Here is a 22,591-nt window from a genome sequence, read left to right on the forward strand (position 1 = left end):
AGTCAACATGGAGGAACAACATGAGGTGGGGATCAAGTTCAAAGCACAAAGATGGTTCACAGAATATGGAAAGGCACAAATAAAGATTTAAACACCCTTTTAAGCAGAACTGGCTTCAAACTACGTGTCTTAACAAGAGTGCAAAGAGCAAACAAACCACAAGAAAATGCAAGCATAAACGTTGGACTTCAATGTCCTATTTTCTCATTATAGCAATCGCTAACATAAGAATGTAAGAATTAAAAACAATGGTAGGCCATTTGGCCCCTTCAACCTGCCCGCTAGTCGGAAAGATTACGGCTAATATTCCAGCTCATTTTCCTGCACTAGTCCCATATCCCTTGGATCCCTTAATATCCAGAAATTCATTGATCTCTGTTTTAATAGAGTTGTGAATGATACGGCCCTAAAGCAAGCCCTTTGGCCCACTGAGTCTGCACCGACCATCTACCACACTAATGCTGCATTAATCCCATTTTCTTTATTTTCCCCACATTCTCCGACCCACTGCAGATTCTATCGCTCATCTATACATAAGAGGCAATTTACAGTGGCCAATTAACCTACCGACCCGCACATCTTTGGAACGTGGGAGGAAACTAGTGCACCTGCAGGATGCCCATGTGGTCACAGGGAGAACGTGCAAACTCCACACAGACAGCACGCATGGTTGGGATAGAACCCAGATCTTTTGTGTTGTGAGGCAGTGACTCTATTAGCTGCACCAATGTGCTGCCCAAACTGTCTCCCCATTGGGGAATTGAACCCCAGTCTCTTATGTGACAGGTGGGGATAATAACCATTATATTAATGAGGGGAGGGGTGGAGTTGGGACACAGAGGCAGGTAGAGCAGGATTTTGACCCGAAATGTCAACACTTCATAAGAACATAAGAAATAAGAGCAGGAGGAGGCCATCTGGCCCGTTGAGCCTGCTCCGCCATTCAATAAGATCATGGCTGATCTGGCCGTGGACTCAGATCCACCAACCTGCCTTTTCCCCATAACCCTTCATTCCCCTACTATGCAAAAATCTATCTGACTGTCTCTTAAATATATTTAATGAGGTAGCCTCCACTGCTTCCCTGGGCAGAGAATTCCACAGATTCACTACTCTCTGGGAAAAGCAATTCCTCCCCATCTCTGCTCATGTAGTGGCATATCCCCTTAAGAGCACAAAGCAATTTCTAGATCTAGGAATATTCAGTGTATTTTAAAAAATAATCAGGAATCCTTTCAACAACAGTATAAGTAACATGTATGCAGATAAATCAAAGTACAAAGATCATTTACGGAAATGCCATGGGCATTTGAATAAAGATACAACTTTACAACTTTCCACATGAAGACACATAAAATGTGGTTGGGTTGTGTCCACGTCAATCCCAGCTCTGTAATAAGTAAGTAAAAAGATAGGTGATATGACAGCTGACTTCTACACTAAATAAGTAGTGGTTCTTGTAATTTCTTTCTAAGCTTCAATATTCCAGTTGGTAAACACAAAATCATTTTCAAACAGCAGTTGAATGTCACACCAGCCAAAGTTGGCAAGCCTTACATTTATTTAGTTTGGGAATTTATCGTATAGATATGTAAATACATTCCTAGTGTGGGAGACTGATGTGTCAATGAGTAGGAAGCAGTCAGTGAAAAGAATTTTCTTCCAATATTGTTAAAAGAACTCTGCCTTTTTTTGTTTAAAATGGTCTTAAACCATCACTCTTTATATAAAAAATAAGCAAATATATTGTTCATAAAAAGGGACTGGGAGCTGTTGAGTAGCAGTAAAAAAGCCAAGTGATTTGCTATTGTCCTTCAGGCAAGCAAACCTGCCAGCCAAACCCCAGTTGGCTCCTTTTCACAATAAGGAATGCTTTAAACACATATTAAAAATTTGCATAATTTACTGTATTGTTGCAGCAAGCTTATTTTTACTGAGTGCATCCTACTCATTGACATAACAGCCTGCCAGCCCGCTCCCACACAAGGAACTAATTCACATATCTATAGGGTGAATTCTCAATCTAAACAAACATTATGGTTGGGTCACACAAAATGCTGGAATCTGGAGCAAAAGACAAACTGCTGGAGGAAGTCAGCGGGTCAGGCAGCATCTGTGGATGGGGGATGGACAGTCGACGTTTTGGGTTGAGAGCCTTCATCTTGTCTGCCGTTTGCAAATGATGTAGCACTTACCAGCTGAGCAATGTTGCTTGAACGTAACTTGTGTTATTGAAAGAAAAATACAGCAACGTCCTCCCCTCTCCCCTCCCTTTTTGTTTTCCGCAGGGGTCACTCTCTCTGTGACTCCCTGGTTGGCTCATCCATCCCCACCCACCTCTCCCCATCCCCTGGCACTCTTCTCTTCAACCGAAGGAGATGTAACACCTGTCCCTTCACCTCCTCCCTCACCACCATCCAGGGGCCTAAACATCCCTTCCAGGTGGGACAGAAGTTCACCTGCACCTCTTCCAACCTGGTCTACTACATCTGGCGCTTGCAACGTGGCTTCCTCGATTGGGATACACGGGATGCAAGCGTAGACCAGTGCACCGTTTTGTGGAGCACCTGTGCTCTGTCCCCAGTGGCCATCCCGAGCTTCTGGTTGCATGTCATTCAACTCTCCTTCCCACTCCCATGCTGACCTGTCTGCCCTCGGCCTTCTCCGTCACTACAATGAGGCTGACTGCAAGTTGGAAGAACAACGTCGCATATTCCGCCTGGGTAACCTACAACCAAATGGTACGATCGTTGAATTTTCCACACACCCCCGGTGCTCTCCTCCCACACACACTCACCGCCCACCTAGTTTTCTTCTCCCTTTGTTCATCTCTGTAAGGGCACCTTTGCCCGAGTCCACCAATACAGTCAAGAGATGAAGGTTAGACCTTCCTAATTTCCATCAATTGCTGTTTGGTTTTGGTTTTGGATAACTTCCCTTTCCCTCCAAGTCCTCATGCAGCAAGCTAGGAGAATTCTATGTGCTCCAGAATTGACCAACTTGCTCTTTTAGACACTGAAGACTGGCTTTTACCGGAAATTCATGTTGAGGGCGTACCTGCAACATCGTGAAAGATTCATGGCAGATTCCCAACATTCTTATCACTTAACCTTGAGCTGAGGGTGGGCAGATAAAGGGAAAACAACCCTGACCCTTACAGCTCCATAGCACAGCGTGTCACTATCGATTCCTTTGCATAATTGGTTTCACACCTCATGTTCTGTGTGCGGCTGATTGCTCTGCTGCAATTCCCACTGGGAATTCTTTCTAAAAGGGGTAAAAATATGGAAGGAAATTCGTCCTTCACTCTTCCTTTAAGCATTCACAACCAGATGAACGTAATTTCCTTTCCAATTACAATTAGTACCCAGGGTTGGGATGTGATCCACACTCGTGGACTCTGGGCTTGCAACAGAAGAGCTGAGTGACTCACTGGCTTTGGTCATTCACTGAGCTGAGGAAACTAATCACAAGGCTAAATTAGAGAGAGGAGGAGTCAATGAAAGTCATCCTTCTGATTATCCCAACAATTAGCTATCAGGGAATACTCAGTGACATTTAATCAAGTTGCCTGGAGCTGTTTACCTGTTGCACAGAACCGTTATAGTCATGGGATGTTTGTACAAAGCTTAAAATTACATGTGGATCTCCATACTGCATATTGACATCTTGTTAAACCATGAGGTTTAATCTATTATCAAACTGTCAAGTAGATCTTACTCTGAAGGAAGACAAGTAACCTTAAAAAACCTTAAAAAGTTTTAGAATATTGCAAAACCCTTACGTCTCAGAAGCCATCAGTTGTTTCAATCGTTTGGCTGGACTGAACCTCAAAGATCCTCCAGAGAAGACAAAATTTTGCAGTGCTCATGTAAACACCTCACTGCAACCCTCAAATAGGATATCCCTGGTGAAACTAGTGTTCAGAGCCAACTACAACCATGTTTCTATTAGATTATCCAAAATAGGGCTCCTAGTTAATAAAGCCAAATGACTGATACCAACAGCAATTGCTATTCAAAATTAAGGGGGATCTTATTGAATTTATTATTTAGGAGTTAAGTAATAGGACCAAACATTCAAGAGTATAACATTAATAAGGAACTGTGACATGCATATGAGAAATTGCAGAGACTCTGCACACTACTTGGGATTCACTGATGTGCAATTTAAGTATGGGAGCTCAGTACATCATTACATTTACGAGACCACAATCTGTCTGCAGATTTCAACAGATGAGAATTCACTCCTTATTTCCTAATGAATTGGAGAAATGAGGTTCTGGTTCAGCAGCCATCAGACAGAGAAACAACTTTCAAAACAACTTTCTAATTTAGCAAGGTATGTTGGACGTGGGAGGACAACAGTTGACCTCTGTAGAGCAGGAGATGAAGACAAGAACAAAAATGTATCTTCCTTCTTTCCTGAGAGGCCCTCTTGAAACTTTCCCTTGAACTTTTCCTTGGTGCTGGAAGACACATTAGAGAGTCATTTTGTAGCATGCCTTTGACCATTTTGGCCATGATCCCATCTCAGCCTAACTTAGCAACCTTCCAAACCCAAGGCACAGAGCCCTTTCGCACTTGCTTTGGTTTGTTGTGCAATTTGGGAGAGTGTGAGTGAAAGTATCAAATCCATTTGGAAGTAGGAGGGAGGAGGGGTGAGGGACTCATGGAGCAGAGATGATTCCCTCACCTTCATCAAAGGTGATCATGATTTCCTTCCTCACTATGGGGCTCTGTAACAACCCAGGGCTTCATCAAAGCCATTGAGGAGTTGATTCAGGGAGCTGGGGATCAGATTGTAGTTGGGATAGGGTGTAGTTCAGGGCCAGAGTCAGGGAATTTGGGGGTGATCTGGGACCAGGGTCAAAGTCTGTCATAGAGTCATCCTGTATAGAAACAGGCCGTTTGGCCCATCATGTCCATGCTGCCCTTTGCACCTATCTACACTGTCCATTTACCCACATTGGGTCCATAACTTTCTATGCCTTGGTGACTCAAATGTGGTGGGGCTAAAGTCTGGGTGCCAGGGCCAGTGGTCACATCCTTCGGGAGTTGGAACCAACATCAGGCAGCAGAATGGAATCAGGAAGGGATGGTGATTTGAGGTGTCAGGACTGAGATTGTTGCTTGGGGTGGGGTTGTTGCAACCATGGCGGAGTGAACTGAGTGCAATGGGGAGGAGATAATTTAAGGAAACTACCTGTCTGAGGTTCCTAGTCCCAGGCTACAAACACTACAGGGGCAGCACTAGTAAAACATGGCTGTCATGAGTGCCCAACGACAGGCACCTTAGATCATTGTGGTCCAGTTTCACAGGCAATGATACAATGTAGACTTTTTGCAGAGAGCACATCATTAGTGCAAGCACAGTGGGCAACCAGATGTGCCTGGTCAAATTTCCAGAGAGGTGCAATTCAACTGTTAGTCATCGCCATCAGGTTCCACTCTGGAAGCAACTTTTTGTCTTACCTAGTGCCACGGTAAAAGGGAACAAGGCTGTGGATAAGGTTTTCTGTTGTACTGCCCTGGGTTGTTAAAAAGCCCCATAGTGAGGAAGGAAATCGTGATCCCAGTTGGATTCTTTAGCCGAATAGTGTTGTATTCTCTCTGTGTTTATTCAAATTCCCTCCCACAGCTGTAGGGGCTCCTGCCAATGGAATCACCAACACTCACTCTTTTGAACAAGCATGTTGAGAAATCCCAAGAACACTAGAAGAAACAGGAAGAAACTTAGCATTAACTGGGGCTGTGTGCAAATTTAATTGGGCATAAATATGTATTTCTTGTTTAATAAGCCCAAGAGGAATAGTTGAGTTTGACCATTCAGTTAAGTTTCAGATTCAAAGTGGGATCTGAATTCCGACCATTTTTCCTCCTTTTGGTGTTTAGGAAAGACACTGTCAATACCAAGGGAAAGATTAGCAAATCCTGCTATTGTTTACACTTTGCTGGCTTCCATGTGGTGCCAACAGTAAATCTACTTGACAGGCAAACCCCTAACATCCTGACGCAGGCAGTCAGAAAGTTAATTGTTTATTGGGTGTTGCCTTTAAGGCTGTTAGTAGTTGCCAATCTCCGGTTGCTTTGAAGAAGTTCCATTATATTAAATGATTTGTTTGGCTACTTTATGCAATACACAATCATGTTAGTGAGCGACTGGGTTATTTTCAGGGCAGGCCAAGTAAAGACAGCAAGATTCATTCACTCACGGGCATTCATAAACCAAGTGGTATTTAAGATAGCCCAATGGCTTCTTGCTACCAGGTTTCCCAATTATCAGAATCAAGTTTATTATCACTGACATATGTCATGAAATTTGTTGTTTTGCGGCAGCAGACGTAAAAATTACTATAAGTTACAAAATAAATAGTGCAAAAGAGGAATAATGAGGTGGTGTTCATGGGTTCATGGACCGTTCAGAAATCTGATGGCAGAGGGGAAGAAACTGTTCCTAAATCATTGAGTGTGGGTCTTCAGGCTCATGAAATCAGTACTCTGGATACTCAGTTCAAGCCTCTTAGTTACGAGGCCAGTAACATAGCCACATTCAGTGCTGTAGAGACATAATAGTTCTGTTATTGGACTAAGCAAACATTGAGACCTGTAGTTGCTAGAGTAACCAAGATGTTGGTTTCATGAGTGCTGTTTATCACCCATTTATGTGAGACTGCAAACTATTCTATGGTCAGTGATCTGCCAGAAAGGCCCACCACAAATCACAGGAGAAAAAACAAAAAAGAACTGAAGATGCTGGAAATGTGAAATAGAAACAGAAAACGCTGGAGATATTCGACAGGTCAGGCAGCGTCTGTGGAGTACAGAACAAAACTAATGTTTCAGTTTGATGACATCATCAGAACTTGAGAAAGGTCATCAGCCTGAAGAATTAACTCTGTGCCTTTCTCCACAGGTGCTGCCTGAATTACAGGGGACATTAATGAACTTGTAAGGATGGTGCATTGGAGATTGGCGGTCAATGAATACTGGAACATTTGAAGAGAACAGAAAAAAAAATGAATCTGCTTCTCGACAGAAAAGCTGAGGTTTTGGTTGTATATTGAGCTGTGCAATTTGTTGTCTTTATGTGCCTTGGATTGTTGGAATGATGGCCTACAAGTAGTTAACCAGCAAGGGGGAGTGAAAAGAAAGAAGAATATATGAACCAGCGCACAAATAATGTTGCCGTACTTTTGTCTTAGTGGACTCCTTAAAGGCTGAACTTAGGCCACAATACATGCTTAAATCCCCATTCCCATCAACTTGTGTGCTTTCCAAGCTGCAGATACCAACAAACCTTGGCACCCAGATAACATTGTTTTCATCAATCAGTCAAAAAACAGCCCTTTCTAAAGCTCCCTGCTGGAGTAGGCACATGCTAAATCAAATATTTTGATATTTTAAGCTTGTTTTTTTATTACTCGCTTGTTAACACATATTAACTGTGACAATAAATGTGACCACATTACCTAATGAATTTTTGCCATAAAAATTAAACCCAAGAACATCAGTGGTAGTCCTTTTCCATTGAAGCATGAAGTACTTACTGTGGCAGTGGAGTTCAGATGAAGTTCCAACATTTTTATCTGGATTATTGATTTGTTAAATTAGTTTGAAAAAATAAGCATGTTAGAAAAGTGGTAATTGAAGTGCGCAATAGGTAAATCATTAATGCTCACCTGGCTAGGCTCATTCCCCAATATAAGGCCTCATACGGCCCCATTCCTGGTTGGACTATCTATATATTGTTTCAAGAAACCCTCCTGGGTGCACTTAACAAATTCTGCACCACCTAAGCCCCTGGCACTAAGGGAGTCCTAGCTGATATTGGGGAAGTTAAAATCACCAACTACATTAACCCTGCTGATTAATGTATAATGGAACAGTGCTGGAGGAACAGAACATTGGAAACAGTGCCTGCTTTTGTGTAACGTGTTCCCGAGATGCATATTTTTGTTTCTGGTACTCTCTGCTCTGATGCTGCAGAACGATTTGAGTTATCAGAGTGTTCTCAGGCTTTCATTTCCTTTCCAATTAATTTAAATTGCCTGTAGCACATGGCCTGCCAAACTGGAGGTGTATGAATTAATTCCCCTTATTGAAATTTGAAATCCCACACTGACAATATACAAGCCTGTGGTCATACCAGGGATAGTCCGTCCATTACGTACTTTGTAATTAGCTCCAGACAGCTCACAATCTGGTGGAGATCAGAGAGGATTTCAGTAATGCATTCAGGAACACGTGCATCATGGAGTCAGCAGCCAATTCTTCCCATTTACTATAGTGTTCCGGTTGGCATATAACTGTTGGATTAATGCTGCGCCACATGGCAAGTACCTCCAAACAGAAGCTGAGAGCCTTCTTCCAAATTGATGAGAGGTTTAAATATGCATATTATGATAAAGGCTGAGTTACAGAGCTGATCCTTCAGATTAACTATCAGGGGAAGGTAGAAGGAAATGTAAATTAAGAGGGCAATATTGGGAAGACAACTCCATCTGTTAACCGATTAGGCTTCCATTTCAGGCAAACAAAACTGTATTGCAGTTATCAGAGAAACAAGAAAACACATTTCAGCCCTGGATCCAGATTCCTTCTTATGTATCTGCATAATCTGGCAGCAAGTTGTGCTACCCCACAGAAAGTCTGCTCCACACTTCCTGATTTCTGATCCTTCAAGTCAAAGTTGTGCAAGAAGCAGTAAGGAAATTTTTCCTTCTAAATATCTTTCCCTTGAGTTCAAATCTCTAATCTGCTGTATCCTGTAAACAGTGGAGAGGAATGAGAGCAAAGTGATGAATGCTTTTACAAGATACGAGGCATAGACTCACGAAACAGTCTGCTCTTTTCCTGTACTTACCTAGGGGAATTGGGTAGGGTTTAAGCTTACCTTTACCTTAGGAGGCCACATTGGTGCAGAGCCCTCGAGTTTGTAGTCTGTGCAAGGAGCACATAGTCTGGACGAACTGGTTGAGTTCTTCTATGAACAGGTAAATCCATCAGTTGTGGGAATTGCCTCTCCATACCACCTGATATAATGGCTCTCCCACAAATCTTAGTCAAAATTTAACACAAGCAGATGCAACCACCTCTTCAACAAGAAGTCCAGGGAATTAGTTGACCCAAGTCAGAACACATTAGTCATTTCCAAAGAAGGAAACAAATCTTGCTGTGCAAGCAGTTTCCCACATCTATTTTTCCAGCAGGGTTATGGAGTGTTGTTCCACGCCACCTTCTTGGATTAATGTCCATTCTCTCTTCCTAGGTAGCAGTGATCTCCTTATGGAAGACTGAACTAAAAGCCACCTGTGGTGCTGCAGTAGAGAAGAACCAGCAATAAAGACGGGCCTTTCCTGTCTCGAGTAACTGTTGATGTTTCTGATGAGGAACCAGTAAATTACTTTATGTCTAGATTGTTCACCTTTTTAACCTCTACAAGAAGATCAAATGAAAACCACATACAGTCACAATCAATGTCCATGATTTATGTGGCACTGGTGCTCAATATCGTACTGGGTGCTTCTTGTGTGACTCATATGAATATGAATAAATGAACTATGGCATGCTGAGCATCCACATTGAAAGGGCTATAAGGCTGATCATTTTGATGCAAAGTTCATAAGTGTAGACCCTAAAGTAGGCAGCAGCTACGTCATGTACTATGGGATAAAATAAACCCATCCCCACTTACCACAGAGGTCTTTTTACATTTGAAAGAGAAAATTATTTAACTAAAAAAAATACTATTTTGCCACAACCCGGCGGGTGGTAATTTAAAAAGCTTGTGAGAAATAAAATGCTCAATAAATTACAAAGGGTTTAATTTTCTCTAACAGAGTTATGAACACACATTATGGTCTCTGCAACTACCATGACAACTGCTGAGAACAACATCTGTTTAGCCATCTGCCACCAGAAGAAGCTTTTCCTTGAAATGTTGGCACTTATTGCTTTGTCTTTTGTGATAATCCAGCCCTGGGGCACAATGATGACATCAAACACTCAACAATGTCAGTACGTGGTCATGGTGGCACATCCCTGAAAGACGGATGACTTTCTGAGAGAGTTCGAACACCCCATTTTAAAATGACACGTGTAAATTCACCTCACAATCGGGGAAAAGGGAAAGTTTGCACAGCATGCTCTTACTCAATACAGCCAAATGAGCGCAGGTCATGGTAGGCCATGAATCTTTGGTTCTCCCTGTACACTGGACAACTGAAGTTAACCAGAACAGAATGCTATTGCTTTGGACTCCCCATTCTCGTCATCCCACCTAACTTCATATTTCTCTTGCTTACTTAGCATCTTTCAATCTGAATTAACTCAGTTCAGATCCAACAGTAGCCAATGGTGGCCAGATGTGGTAGATAAAGTTCATAAGATTTTAACAGAGCTGAATGCATCCTCAGATAATTGGAATCTGAATTTTTGAATCATGTGAACTTAAATTCCAAGTTTTTTTTAATTCTAAAAGTTGCTTGGGCAAAAAGATCCCTGACAATAATGATAGAACATAGACCAGTACAGCACAATATGGACCCTTCAGCCCACGATGTTGTGCCGACCTATATAAACCTACTTCATGATCAATCTAACCCTTCCCTCCTACTCAGCCCATAACACAGCAGGCATGGTAGTGTAGCAGTTAGCGTAACGCTTTACAGCGCCAGCAACCCAGGTTCAAATCCAGCTACTGTCTGTAAGGAGTTTGTACGTTCTCCCCGTGTCTGTGTGGGTTTCCTCCGGGTGCTCCGGTTTCCTCCCACATTCCAAAGACATACAGGTTAGGAAGTTGTGGGCATGCCATGTTGGTGCCGGAAACGTGGCGACACTTGCGGGCTGCCCCCAGAACACTCTACGCAAAAGATGCATTTCACTGTGTGTTTCAATGTACATGTGACTAATAAAGATATCTTATCTTATCTGAACCCTCCATTTTTCTTACATCCATGTGCCTATCCAAGAGTCTTTTTAAATGTCCCTGTTGTATCAGCCTCTACCACCACCCCTGGCAGTGTGTTCCAGGCACCCACCACTCTCTGTGTAAAATACCTACCTCTGACATCTCCCCTAAGATTTCCTCCTCTGACCTTAACCTGATGTCCTTTGGTATTGGCCATTGCTGCCCTGGGAAAAAGGTGCTGGCTGTCCACTCTATCTATGCCTCCCATAATCTTATACACCTCTATCAAGTCACCTCTCATCCTGCATCGCTCCAAAGAAAAAATCCCGAGCTCGCTCAACCTTTCCTCATCAGACATGTTCTCTAATCCAGGCAGCATCCTGGTAAACCTCCTCTGCACCCTCTCTGAAGCTTCCACATCCTTCTGATAATGAGGAGACCAGAATTGAACACAATACTCTAGGTGTGGTCTAACCAGAATTTTATAGAGCTGCAACATTACCCCACGGTTCTTGAACTCAATCTCCTGACTAATGAAGGCCAGCACACCATACGCCTTCTCAACCACCCTATTAACTTTGAGGGATCTATGGACTTGGACCCCAAGATCCCTCTGTTCCTCCACAATGATAAGAATCCTGCCATTAACCTGTACTCTGCCTTCAAATTTACTTTCCAGATAGAACTCCATCTGTCACTTCTCCGCCCAACTCCGCAACCTGTCTATATCCTGTTGTAACCAACGATAACCTTCTACACTATCCACCACACCTCCAACCTTTGTGTCATCTGCAAAGTTCACCAAGTCATTTGTGAAAACCACAAAGATCAGGGGACCCAGAACAGATCCCTCCAGAACACCACTAGTCACCGACCTCCAGGAAGAATAGGCTCCATCTACTACCACCCTCTGCCTTCTGTGGGCAAGCCAATTCCGAATCCACAGAGCCAAGTTTCCCTGGATGCCGTGCTTCATGACTTTCTGGATGAGCCTACCATGGGGAACCTTGTCGAACACCTTACTGAAGTCCATATACACCACATCCACTGCTCTACCTTCATCAATTTGTTTTGTCACTTCATTGAAAAACTCAATTCGACTTGTGAGGCATGGCCTGCCCCTCACAAAGCCATGCTGACTATCCCTAATAAGACTATGTTTCCCCAAATGCTCGTAAATCCTGTCCTAAGAATCTTCCCCAACAGTTTGCCCACCACTGACATAAGACTCACTAGTCTATCATTCCCAGGATTATCCCTATTACCTTTCTTGAACAATGGAACATTTGCCATCCTCCAATCCTCTGGTACCACTCCTTTGGCCAGGGAGGACACAAAGATCATCGTCAACACCCCAGCAATTTGTTCCCTCGCTTCCCGTAGGATCCTGGGGTATATCCCATCCAGCCCCAGGGACTTATCTATCCTAATGTTTTTCAGAAGCTGCAACACTGCCTCTTTCTTAACTTCAACATGCTCCAGCACATTAGCTGATCTCAGTTCATTAAAGTCCCTCTCCATGGTGAATACTGAAGCAAAGTATTCATTAAGGACCTTCTCTGCCTTCTCCACCTCCCGGCACATGTTTCCCCCTTTAATCCTGAGCAGTCCTACCCTCACTCTAGTCATCCTCCTGTTTTTCACGTACGTGTAAAACGCTTTGAGGTTGTCCTTAATCCTACTCACCAAGGCCTTCTCATGTCCCCTTCTAGCTCTCCTAAGTCCCTTCTTAAGCTCCTTCTTGGCTACTTTATAATTGTCAAGAGCCTGCATGACTTTTGCTTCCTAAATGTTAAGTCTGCTTCCTTCTTCCTCTTGACTAAACGTTCCACCTCTCTTATTAACCATGGTTCCTTCAGCCTACCATCCTTTCCCTGTCTCAGTGGGACAAATCTATCCAGAACTCCATGCCAGTGGTCCCTTAGCAACCTTCGCATATCTGCATTGCATTTCCCTGAGAACATCTGTTCCCAGTTTACGCTCCCAAGTTCGTGCCTAATACCATCGTAATTAGCCTTTCCCCGATTAAATACTTTCCCATATTGTTTGCTCCTATCCTTGTCCATGGCTATGCTAAAGGTCACTATCTCCGAAATGCTCACTCACTGTGAGGTCTGTCACCTGACCAGGTTCATTGCCTAGAACTAGATCTAGTATAGTCTCTCCTCTAGTTGGCCTGTCCACATACTGTGTCAGGAATCCTTCCTGGACACACCGAACAAATTCTGCCCCATCTAAACCCTTTCCACTAAGGAGGTGCCAATCAATATTAGGGAAGTTGAAGTCACCCATGACAACAACTCTCTTATTTTTGCACCCTTCCAAAGTCTGCCTACTTATCTGCTCCTCAATGTCCCAGTGGCTATTGGGAAGCATACGGAATACTCCCAATAGAGTAATTGCTCCCTTCCTGTTTCTGATTTCCACCCACACTGACTCGGTAGACGATCCCTCCACGACGTCCTCCCTTTCTGCACCTGTGATACTCTCCCTGATTAGCAATGCCACCGCCCCCCCCCTCTTTTACCTCCCTCCCTGTCCCTTTTGAAACATCTAAACCCCAGAACATCAAGTAGCCAATCCTGCCCTTGCGACAGCCAGGTCTCTGTAATGGCCACAGCATCATAATTCCACATGCTGATCCATGCTCTAAGTTCATCACCCTTACTCTTAATACTTCTCGCATTAGTAAACACATTTTAACCCATCCAACTGACTGCATTTATGTCCTATCTACTGCCTCTCCTTCTTCACAGTCTCTCTGCCCATTGCATCTACCTTTATACCAACTGCTCCATCATCTGACCTAACACTCCGGTTCCCATACCCCTGCCAACCTAGTTTAAACCCTCCCCAACAGCTCTAGCAAACCTGCCCGCAAGGACATTGGTCCCTCTTGAGTTCAGTTGTAACTCGTCTCTTTTGTACCGGTCGTACCTTCCCCAGAAGAGATCCCAGTGATCCACGAATCTGAAACCCTGTCCCCTGCACCAACTCTTCAGCCACGCATTCATCTGGCATATCTTCCTATTCTTACCCTCACTGGCGCATGGCACAGGTAGCAATCCAGAGATTACTACCCTTGAGGTCCTACTTTTTAGCTTCCTTCCTAACTCCCCATATTCACTCTTCAAGACTTTATCCCTTTTCCTGTCTATGTCATTGGTACCAATGTGTACCACAACTTCTGGCTGCTCACCCTTGCCCTTAAGATGTGTTATAGACAAATCATAACGTCATAGATCAAGTTCATAACTATTAATTTGATAGATATTTATTTTTAAATGGATGAAAACAATTCAGGAACGAAAATCAAGTCGGATATACAGTGGGGTACCTACTCACAATCATGCATTTTACCCTAATGCACCCCAGTTAGTGTATAGCAGGTTAGACTTGAGATAAAGAAACTCTCAGTGGCTGAAAACGTAAGGAATTATGTTTGTAAGGTCATCCTTTGCTCTAAAACTTGAGATACATGTCATGTCACGTGTTACATATCCTGCTTCCCAATATATTATTTTGTGAAAGAAATCTACATAAATAATTGAAGGTTACTTACATCCAACATTTTCCAAGGGAGTCTGTTCCACAGACTGAGTATTTGTTCACTGAAATATTATATTTTCAGATTCATTCTCAATTCAATTCCTTGCAAGCACCAGCAATTTACTCTTTTCTGTAGTGCTGGCCAAGATGAAACAGATTGTCATGGTCTACAACATTTAATCCTCTTGGAATCCTTAAAGATCAGCAATCACTAACTTATAAACCTTTTCCTTTTCAGTGAGAACATATCTATATATAACCCCATCTCTGTAATCACTCTGCGCTTTTCTATGTCCTTTCAATAGCTGCAATATTATTTCTATATCGTTGATGGTACACACTCTTTCAAAAAACACGACTTCAAGAATTTTTCAAATGGCAGGATTGTCTCACTATTTAAACTCAATAGTGACTACATTTGCTATCCTCACAGCCTCCTGGGATTATTACAAAATGTCGCTTCATGCTTTCTGCAACATTAACCCCATCGATTCGGAAATAGAACAGCTGATGGAAACTCCTTCATTTCTTCCTTGAGGAGGTATGCGGAAATGTGCTTTCCATTCCTGAATTCATAGTTATTCAGCTTTCTCCACCGTTACTGCTGTTATGAACTTAAATACACCCCAAAACCATTCAAGTATATAATTTAACCCAATTAATGCTCCATTTGTTCAGGACTACGTTTTCCAACAGCCCTCTTACTTTATAGTACAGTGACCCAAAATAAGAAATAATGGACATTGGCCTTTTCTTCACACTCAGTGAAGAAAACTTGAAGGATAAATGAATGACCAATGGGAACATTGGAAAATATTCTTACATTAATATCAAAAATAGGATTAACGTAAACCAGCTGAAGCATAAAAATTATGAGACTCGACTATACATACTTCAGAAAATCAGATGACCAGCTGTCCTGGGAGGGCAGCAGCATGGAGATGAGGAAAAGGAACCGGAGGGAGATATTACCTCCAGGATGTAAACGCAAACCAGACGGGCAGGCAGAATAATGCCATCGGCAAAGGTTAGTACATGTTCCTAACAATGATTGAGGCTCTGGAATGGGATTGAAGGCACAAGGTAAAAAACAAACAAGGTCGAGGTAATAATAGCAGCAGTTGAATTTGAGCAAATGATGCTGGTACAGAAGCCTGCAATGAAATGGGTAGATGGTGACAAATGTAAAGGGGCACCTAAGGTCTGGAGAAAGGGATGTAACAATCCTTGAGGAAGTGGAACATTCAGCAACCTTGTGGGGAGGTGCAGTTAAAAGAGGTCCTTTTATTCCCTGGAACAAAGGAGATTGAGGGGTGACCTAATAGAGGTGTATAAGATCACGAGGAGCATAGACAGGGTGAAAGCACATAGTCTTTTTCCCAGGGAGTAGGTGCTAAAAGCAAGGGGGGCATAGGTTTAAGGTCAGAGGCGAGGGATTTAAAAAGGACATCAGGGGCAGCTTCTTCACGCAAAGGGTGGTGTATATTTGGAATGAGCTGTCAGAAATAGTGGTTGAGGCGGGCATATTAGCAACGTTTAAAAGCCATCCAGATAAGTACATGGATAGAAGAGGTTTGGAGGGCTATGGGCCAAACATGGGCGGATGGGATTTGCTCTCTGGGCTACACAGTCGGCATGGACAAGTTAGGCCGAAGGGCCTGTTTCCGTGCTGTAAGGCTCTACGACTCTATCCAGTTAATGTCAAGGTTTTAGACAGAGGCTAAAGACTAGAAGTTGAAACTTGAGCAGATATATTAAAAGGTACAGAAAGGCAACTTAAAGGGTTGTGATGAAATTTTCCAGTGTTTCCCACTTTGATATTAGATTTTGTTACTGAGTTCAGTTGAATCAAAAGGCTGTGGCAAAATGTCAATATATTTAAATAGGGTTGTACCTATAGTTGTTTGTACAAAGATTTTGGATTGTAAGATATCGTGTTCAAAAGGTGCAATACAGGAACTCAAGTATGCGCAGAGCAAGCGTACTACATTCATAAAACTTTGAATATAGAGACAGAAGCGTGACTAATCTCTGATTCATGAAAAAGAGTGAAATACCGTCCTAAACCTGATTGACAGATCACAAATTTGACATTCCTATTCACTGGATAGTCCGCATCCTAGAGTTTGAAAAGAGGTGGCCACGATAATAATGTGTCGTCTAGGAATCTCTAGATTCTAGAAACAGTCCATGTTGACCAGAAGTCTTCTTCAATATCACCTAGCAAATCCACAGCTTTTAGTACCAAGGTCAAGGCCAGTAGATTCATGGATACATCACCACCTGTAGGTTCCCTCTAAGTTACATCATCCTGGATTTTAGGGAGTTCTAAATCCTGAGAAATCCCTACTTGTGAGCACTATGGGAGTACCTTCACCATACGGACTACATCGGTTCGAGAAGATGTTTCACCTTCTCAAGGGCAAGTAAGGATAAGAAATATTTGCTGGACTTACCAGCTCCACCCACAACCTATAGAAGAATGAAGTGTGGGCAATGATGCCTAATGCAATTCATTTGTGAAGGGTTTACTTTTCAAAATAATTTTCTAATGGGACATATATCATTGCTAATGACATACTAAAGCTCTTTGTTTGATCTCATATCATACCTTCAGATCTTCATGAAAGTGTGAGCAACGCTGAATTTCATTGTAACTAAAACGAGCCACCTGACTTCTGAATTTTATCAGAATAAAGACTCATTGATAAAGCCTCAATTTTTTTACTAATCTGCCTAATGTCTATCAGATAGACATCACTCTTGCACAAACAGTAAAATCAAATTTCATTTCACAACAAGCTGTGACTTGTGTCACCAGTGATGAATTGCCGCTCGGATATAATGATTATGAGATTGGTTAAGCCTAAAGTAGTCCTTCTGAAATAGCTGAAGATATACCAGACAGAATTGTCCCCTTTCAACTGCATCCCACTGCAGTGACTCAGTGAAGATAACTTAAGCTTACTATCTTCAAGTATGAAAGGTCAGAAGAGACTGTAATGACCAAGGTTATTGAATTGCTGGGCTCACGAATGAGGAGGATTTGCAGTTTATATTGCGGAGAGCACGGTTGCACAATAGTTAGTGCTGCTGCATCACAGCCCCAGCGGTCAATTCAATCCTGACCTTGGGTGCTGTATATGTGGAGTTTGCACCGTGTGACTGCATGAGTTTCCTCTGGGTAATCTGGATTCCTCCCGCATCCCAAAGAAGTGCTGGTGGATTAATCGGCTGCAGTAAATTACCCCTTAGTGTAGGTTATGGCAAAAAGATTCAAAGGAGAGTTTGTAAGAGGGGATGGGTTGTTGGGATGGAGAGAGGGAATGGGACTAATGGGATAGCCTCCCTTAGAGCTGGCATGGACCTGATGGGCAGAATTGCTTCCATGTCATTATAACATGCTATTGAATACTTGTGTCAACATCCAGAATGCATGTCCAGAAGGATTTTCATTACTACAGTAATTCTGCCTTATCAAAGAAGGGACTAAATAACCTCCCAGAAATATCAGGAACCTCGGGTCTAGTAAGAGGGAGTAATGGAAGAAAATCAGTATTTGTAGGGAAACGGTATTAGGGAAATTAAAGGCCAATAACTCTTCAGGGACCAATAAGCTGTGTCCTAGAATACTTAAGGAAATGCCCTAGAAACAGTGGATGCATCAGTGGTCATGTCCCAACATTCTAATGACTCTAGATCAGTTCCTATGGATTGGAGGACAGTTATTGTGGCCCGACTACTTAAAAAAGAAGAGAGAAAACAGGAATTATAGACCATTTAGCCTGATATTGGTCGTGAGGAAAATGCTAGAGTCTATTATTAAAGACGTCATATTGGAGCATTTGGAAAACAGTGACAGGATTGGTCAAAGTCATGCAAAGGGAAATCACACGACAAATTTACTGGAATATTTTGGAGTAGATGGGGGAAGAACCAGTGTATGTGGTGCATTTGGACCTTCAGAAGACTTTTGACAAGCTCCCATACGAGAGATTGGTGTGCAAAACTAAAAAGTACATGAGATTGGGGGTAACATACTGATATGGATAGAGAACTGTTTTGCAACAGAAAACAAAAGAATAAGAATAAATGGGTCCTATGCCCAGTGACAGACAGTGACTAGTAGAATGTTGCATAATTCAATGCATGGACCTCAGCTATTCACAACACATTAATGATTTAGATGAGACAATTAAATGGAATATGTCCAAGTTTGTGGGAGTGTGAACTGTGAGGAGAATGCAGAGAGACCCCAGTGAGATTTGGGCAGGTTGAGGGAGTGGATTATAATATGGATACCTCTAGTGGCAAAACCAGGAAGGCAGGTTATTATCTGAATGGCAATAGATTAGTAAAGGGAGAGGTGCAATGAGAGCTGGGTGTCTTTGTGCACCAGTCATTGAAAGTAAGTATGCAGGTGAAACAGCTGGTTAAGGCAACAAATGGTGCTTTGGTTTCAATAGTTTGAGGATTTGAGTATAAGAATAGGGATGTCCCACAGCAATTGCACAGGGCCTTGGGGAGACGACATCTTGTGCACTGTGTGTACTTTTGGTCTTCTCTGAGGAAGGATATTTTTGCTCTTGAAGGACTGCAGTGAAGGTTCACCATAATTCCTGGAACGGCAGGACTGGCATATGAAGGCAGATTGGGACAGTTTAGAAGAACAAGAGGGGAAACTCACTGAAATGTATACCTGATGGGTTTGTCCAGGTGTCAAAGCATAATGATCCAGGGTAAACCACTTAGGACTGGGTTGAGGAGAAATGTCCTCACCCTAAGGCAAATCTGTAGAAGGCAGTTGAGATCAAATCATTAAATATATTGAAGAAGGAGTTAGATATAGTTCCAGAGGCTAAAGAGATCAAGTGATATAGGGAGAAAACAGGATTTGGATACTGAATCTGGATGATCAGCCATGACCGTATCGAACGGCCTACTCCTGCTCCTGTGTTCTTTGTTTTTACATATCCCTCCGTATCAGAAATTGTTAGTTGGAAATTTCACTTAAAATCCCAATGATACGATTGAAATTCCTGAAACATTTGCATGGAAAAGTGTTAAAATCACAGGCCGGGTGTTGATACTTAATCAATCTGGGGAGAATCCACGCTTTTATGGTACATTTAGAGTGGCCAAACTGACAACTGTGTATTGTGAATTTGGAGGGTCGATCCAAGTCTCTTCAATGAAGCTGACAACGCTGGGGCTGTGAAGCAGCAGCACTAACTATTGTGCAAACATGTTCAGGAAACTCGTGGGAACACTTTCACAGTGACATGCAAATACTGCCACACATACACAGAAATACATAACAAAGCACATTCACATTCATTTACATAAACACAACACACTCATACAGATAGAAAAATTCTGCCAGACTCATAACAAACTCAGAACACATCCAACACGCAACATACACAATACACACAAAAGACGTATTACTAACAAAGAAAAACACATAACCCACAACAATGTTCAAATGCACATACAACACACAAACAACACAGAGGCACTCCCCATTTCTATGACTGCAAGCCATCTTTGCCCTTAACACAAAACTGTTGGTTTCCTCCTGCACTTCAAAGCTCTTTATGCTGGCCCTGCCCTGGGGAAGCCCTACTTCCAGACACTGTCTCTAAGAGACGACTGCATATGTATTTTCCTATTGCATAAGAGTTCAATGAGTTGTCCCACAGTCATCTTCTTTATTTCTCCCGCTCCTCCCCCAACATACCTGGCTTCAAACACATGGCAACGCAGCTTTGGTGTTGAGCTATTACTGCAAATCTCGATCCGAAGATGGATCTCCCCTTGGACCTCCTCGTCTGGATCAATCTCACTCAGAGACATCCAACTGTCCACACCTAGATAGGAAAGAGAACTTCTTTAGAAGGCCTTGTTATGTGGGAACAAAGCAGACACAAGAGCTCATGGAAACAGGCACAGGATGTTTAACAACTTGATTAGATATGGTTGACTTGTACCTTAACCCCCTTCACTCATCCACCTTGGTTCCGTATCCTTCCACTCCCTTACCTTAAAAAGTCACAGGTTGGGGACATTGGAATGGGAGGAGGCAAAAGTGGAACGTCCTCACATCAGTTACAACTTGAAAATCAGAAGCGTTTGTAAGCTGAGGGGGAAGTGGGGTGTGAGGAGGCTGCAATTACCCTCTGCACCACAGCTGGCCATGGACTTCATGGCTGCTGCACCAATAAATGCCACCACCTTCTGCTCTAGGCCTCTAAAGCTGTTGCTGGTACTGGTAAAGAAGTAAGTGTGACACTGAGAGCATCTCAGCAGTTGGGTGATTTGATGCCATGCTTGTACAGTTGGCCGTCTATGGAATTTGCGAAGTGCGGTCATGAGACGGTGTGGAGGTGAGTGGTGGGGTAGGAGCCTGATTGAGATCGCTGATTGGCAATTGATGAGGGTGTGTTTCATGCAGTAGAGTGGAAGGCTGCTGCATTCTAGTCGGGAGATGAGATTTAATGATGTCTTCTCTGACCTTGACTACAGCCGTGACAAGCTTGTGGCAGTGTATACACACTCTGGTGCTGACCCCGAGCGCAACCTCCTCCAACTGCTGCTTGATGATGGAGCCACAAGGCTTTCTGGCCCACTGAATGCAGGAGACCTCTCTCCACCTCTTCTACCAAAGCCTTCAAATGCCCAGCTGCAAACTAGTGTCCCTGCACTTTTTGGACTGACCAGCCTTCCTGCCACTGCCCCACACCCATGGAGTGACTTCCACTGCAGGCTGTTGGCTGCCCTTTAACTGTTATTGTTTTTACCTGTACTACCTCAATGCACTCTGTACTAACCCAATGTAACTGCACTGTGTAATGAATTGACCTGTACGATCGGTATGCAAGACAAATTTTTCACTGTACCTCAGTACAAGTGACAATAATAAACCAATACCAATACCAATACAGACACAGCTTCACTCAGTGACAACTGGCCCTTGCCTCTTGCAGAATTGTAATCTGTGGGCATATGCTGAGGGTGTAAACAGCATGGATGCTGAAATCATGATGGCAAGGGGCAGGCCTTCTGATGACCTGAGATCGGTGACTAGGTGCACCAGACCAGGAGATACTCTTCAGCCTGGAGTGGTATACCGCCGGGAGCCTGGCAAATCTGAGGGCAGCCTGGTGAAGCCCAGGCCCTCCCTCAGCATGAATCGTCAGCTGCACTGCTAGGATAGCTTTGGCAGCCGGTGAGGCCCTGCCTTCAGGCTCGCCACCTTGGGAGGTCACTACCATATAATGCATGCAAATTCCTTTCAAAATCACCTGAGATGTTACATTTAAAAATGCAAAAGAGTTAAAACTATTAAAAGTATTGAAAAGTTGAAAGGCAAAATACATACACTCAGACTTAAGAACAATTGGAAACATGGAAACTAACTCTATGTTAGAGTTATACAGCACAAAAGACAGGCCCTTCGGCCCACTCATCCACGCCGACTAAAGTGCCTATCTGAGCTAGTCCCATTTGCCTGTGTTTGGTCCATAACCTTCTAAACCTTCCCTATCCATGTACCTGTCCAAATGTCTTTTAAATATCGTAATTGTACCCGCCCCTACCACTTCCTCTGGCAGCTCGCTCCATATACCAACACCCTCTGTGTGGAAAAACTTTTCTCTCAGGTCTCCTTTAAATCTTTCCCCTCTCACCATAAATCTGTGCCCTCCAGTTTTAGACTCCCTTACCCTGGGAAAAAAACTGTACCAATTCACCTTTAAATCAAATTAAAAGCTATACTTATCTTCCTACTAGAATTGATAACTCCCTTCATTTCAATGGGCCTGCTGTTCTTGAGCCGGACAACTCTCAGCTACCAAAATCACCATCCACTTAAACTGTGAGTGAATCAAGGATAAGGAGGATAGTGAAATCAGTGTGGGGTAAGCTAATAATCTGGGGTATGCTGATATCAAGGAGGAGGTGTTTAACATTAAGATGGCCAAGTCTCCAAGGCCTGACGGGACCTCTCCGAGGTTATTGAGAGAGGCAAGAGAGAAGATTGCAGAGGCCTTGACAGAGATCTTTGTATCCTCTCTAGCCACAGGCGAGGCCCCAGAAGACTGGAGAGTAGCCAGTGTTGTTTAAGAAGGGC

General features: G+C 43.0%; 1 protein-coding gene across 1 annotated transcript in view; it reads right to left on the reverse strand.

Annotated features, from left to right (window-relative positions):
• The window catches only part of rasa4 (RAS p21 protein activator 4), a 183,011-nt gene that overhangs the window by 106,059 nt on the left and 54,361 nt on the right, over nucleotides 1–22,591 (reverse strand). The window contains exon 5 of the mRNA XM_052035750.1: nucleotides 20,201–20,330. Coding sequence (XP_051891710.1) covers nucleotides 20,201–20,330 — 130 coding nt within the window. The remainder of the gene's footprint in view (nucleotides 1–20,200; nucleotides 20,331–22,591) is intronic.

Source organism: Pristis pectinata, chromosome 21 (genome assembly GCF_009764475.1).
Source record: "Pristis pectinata isolate sPriPec2 chromosome 21, sPriPec2.1.pri, whole genome shotgun sequence".
Lineage (NCBI taxonomy): Eukaryota > Metazoa > Chordata > Chondrichthyes > Rhinopristiformes > Pristidae > Pristis > Pristis pectinata.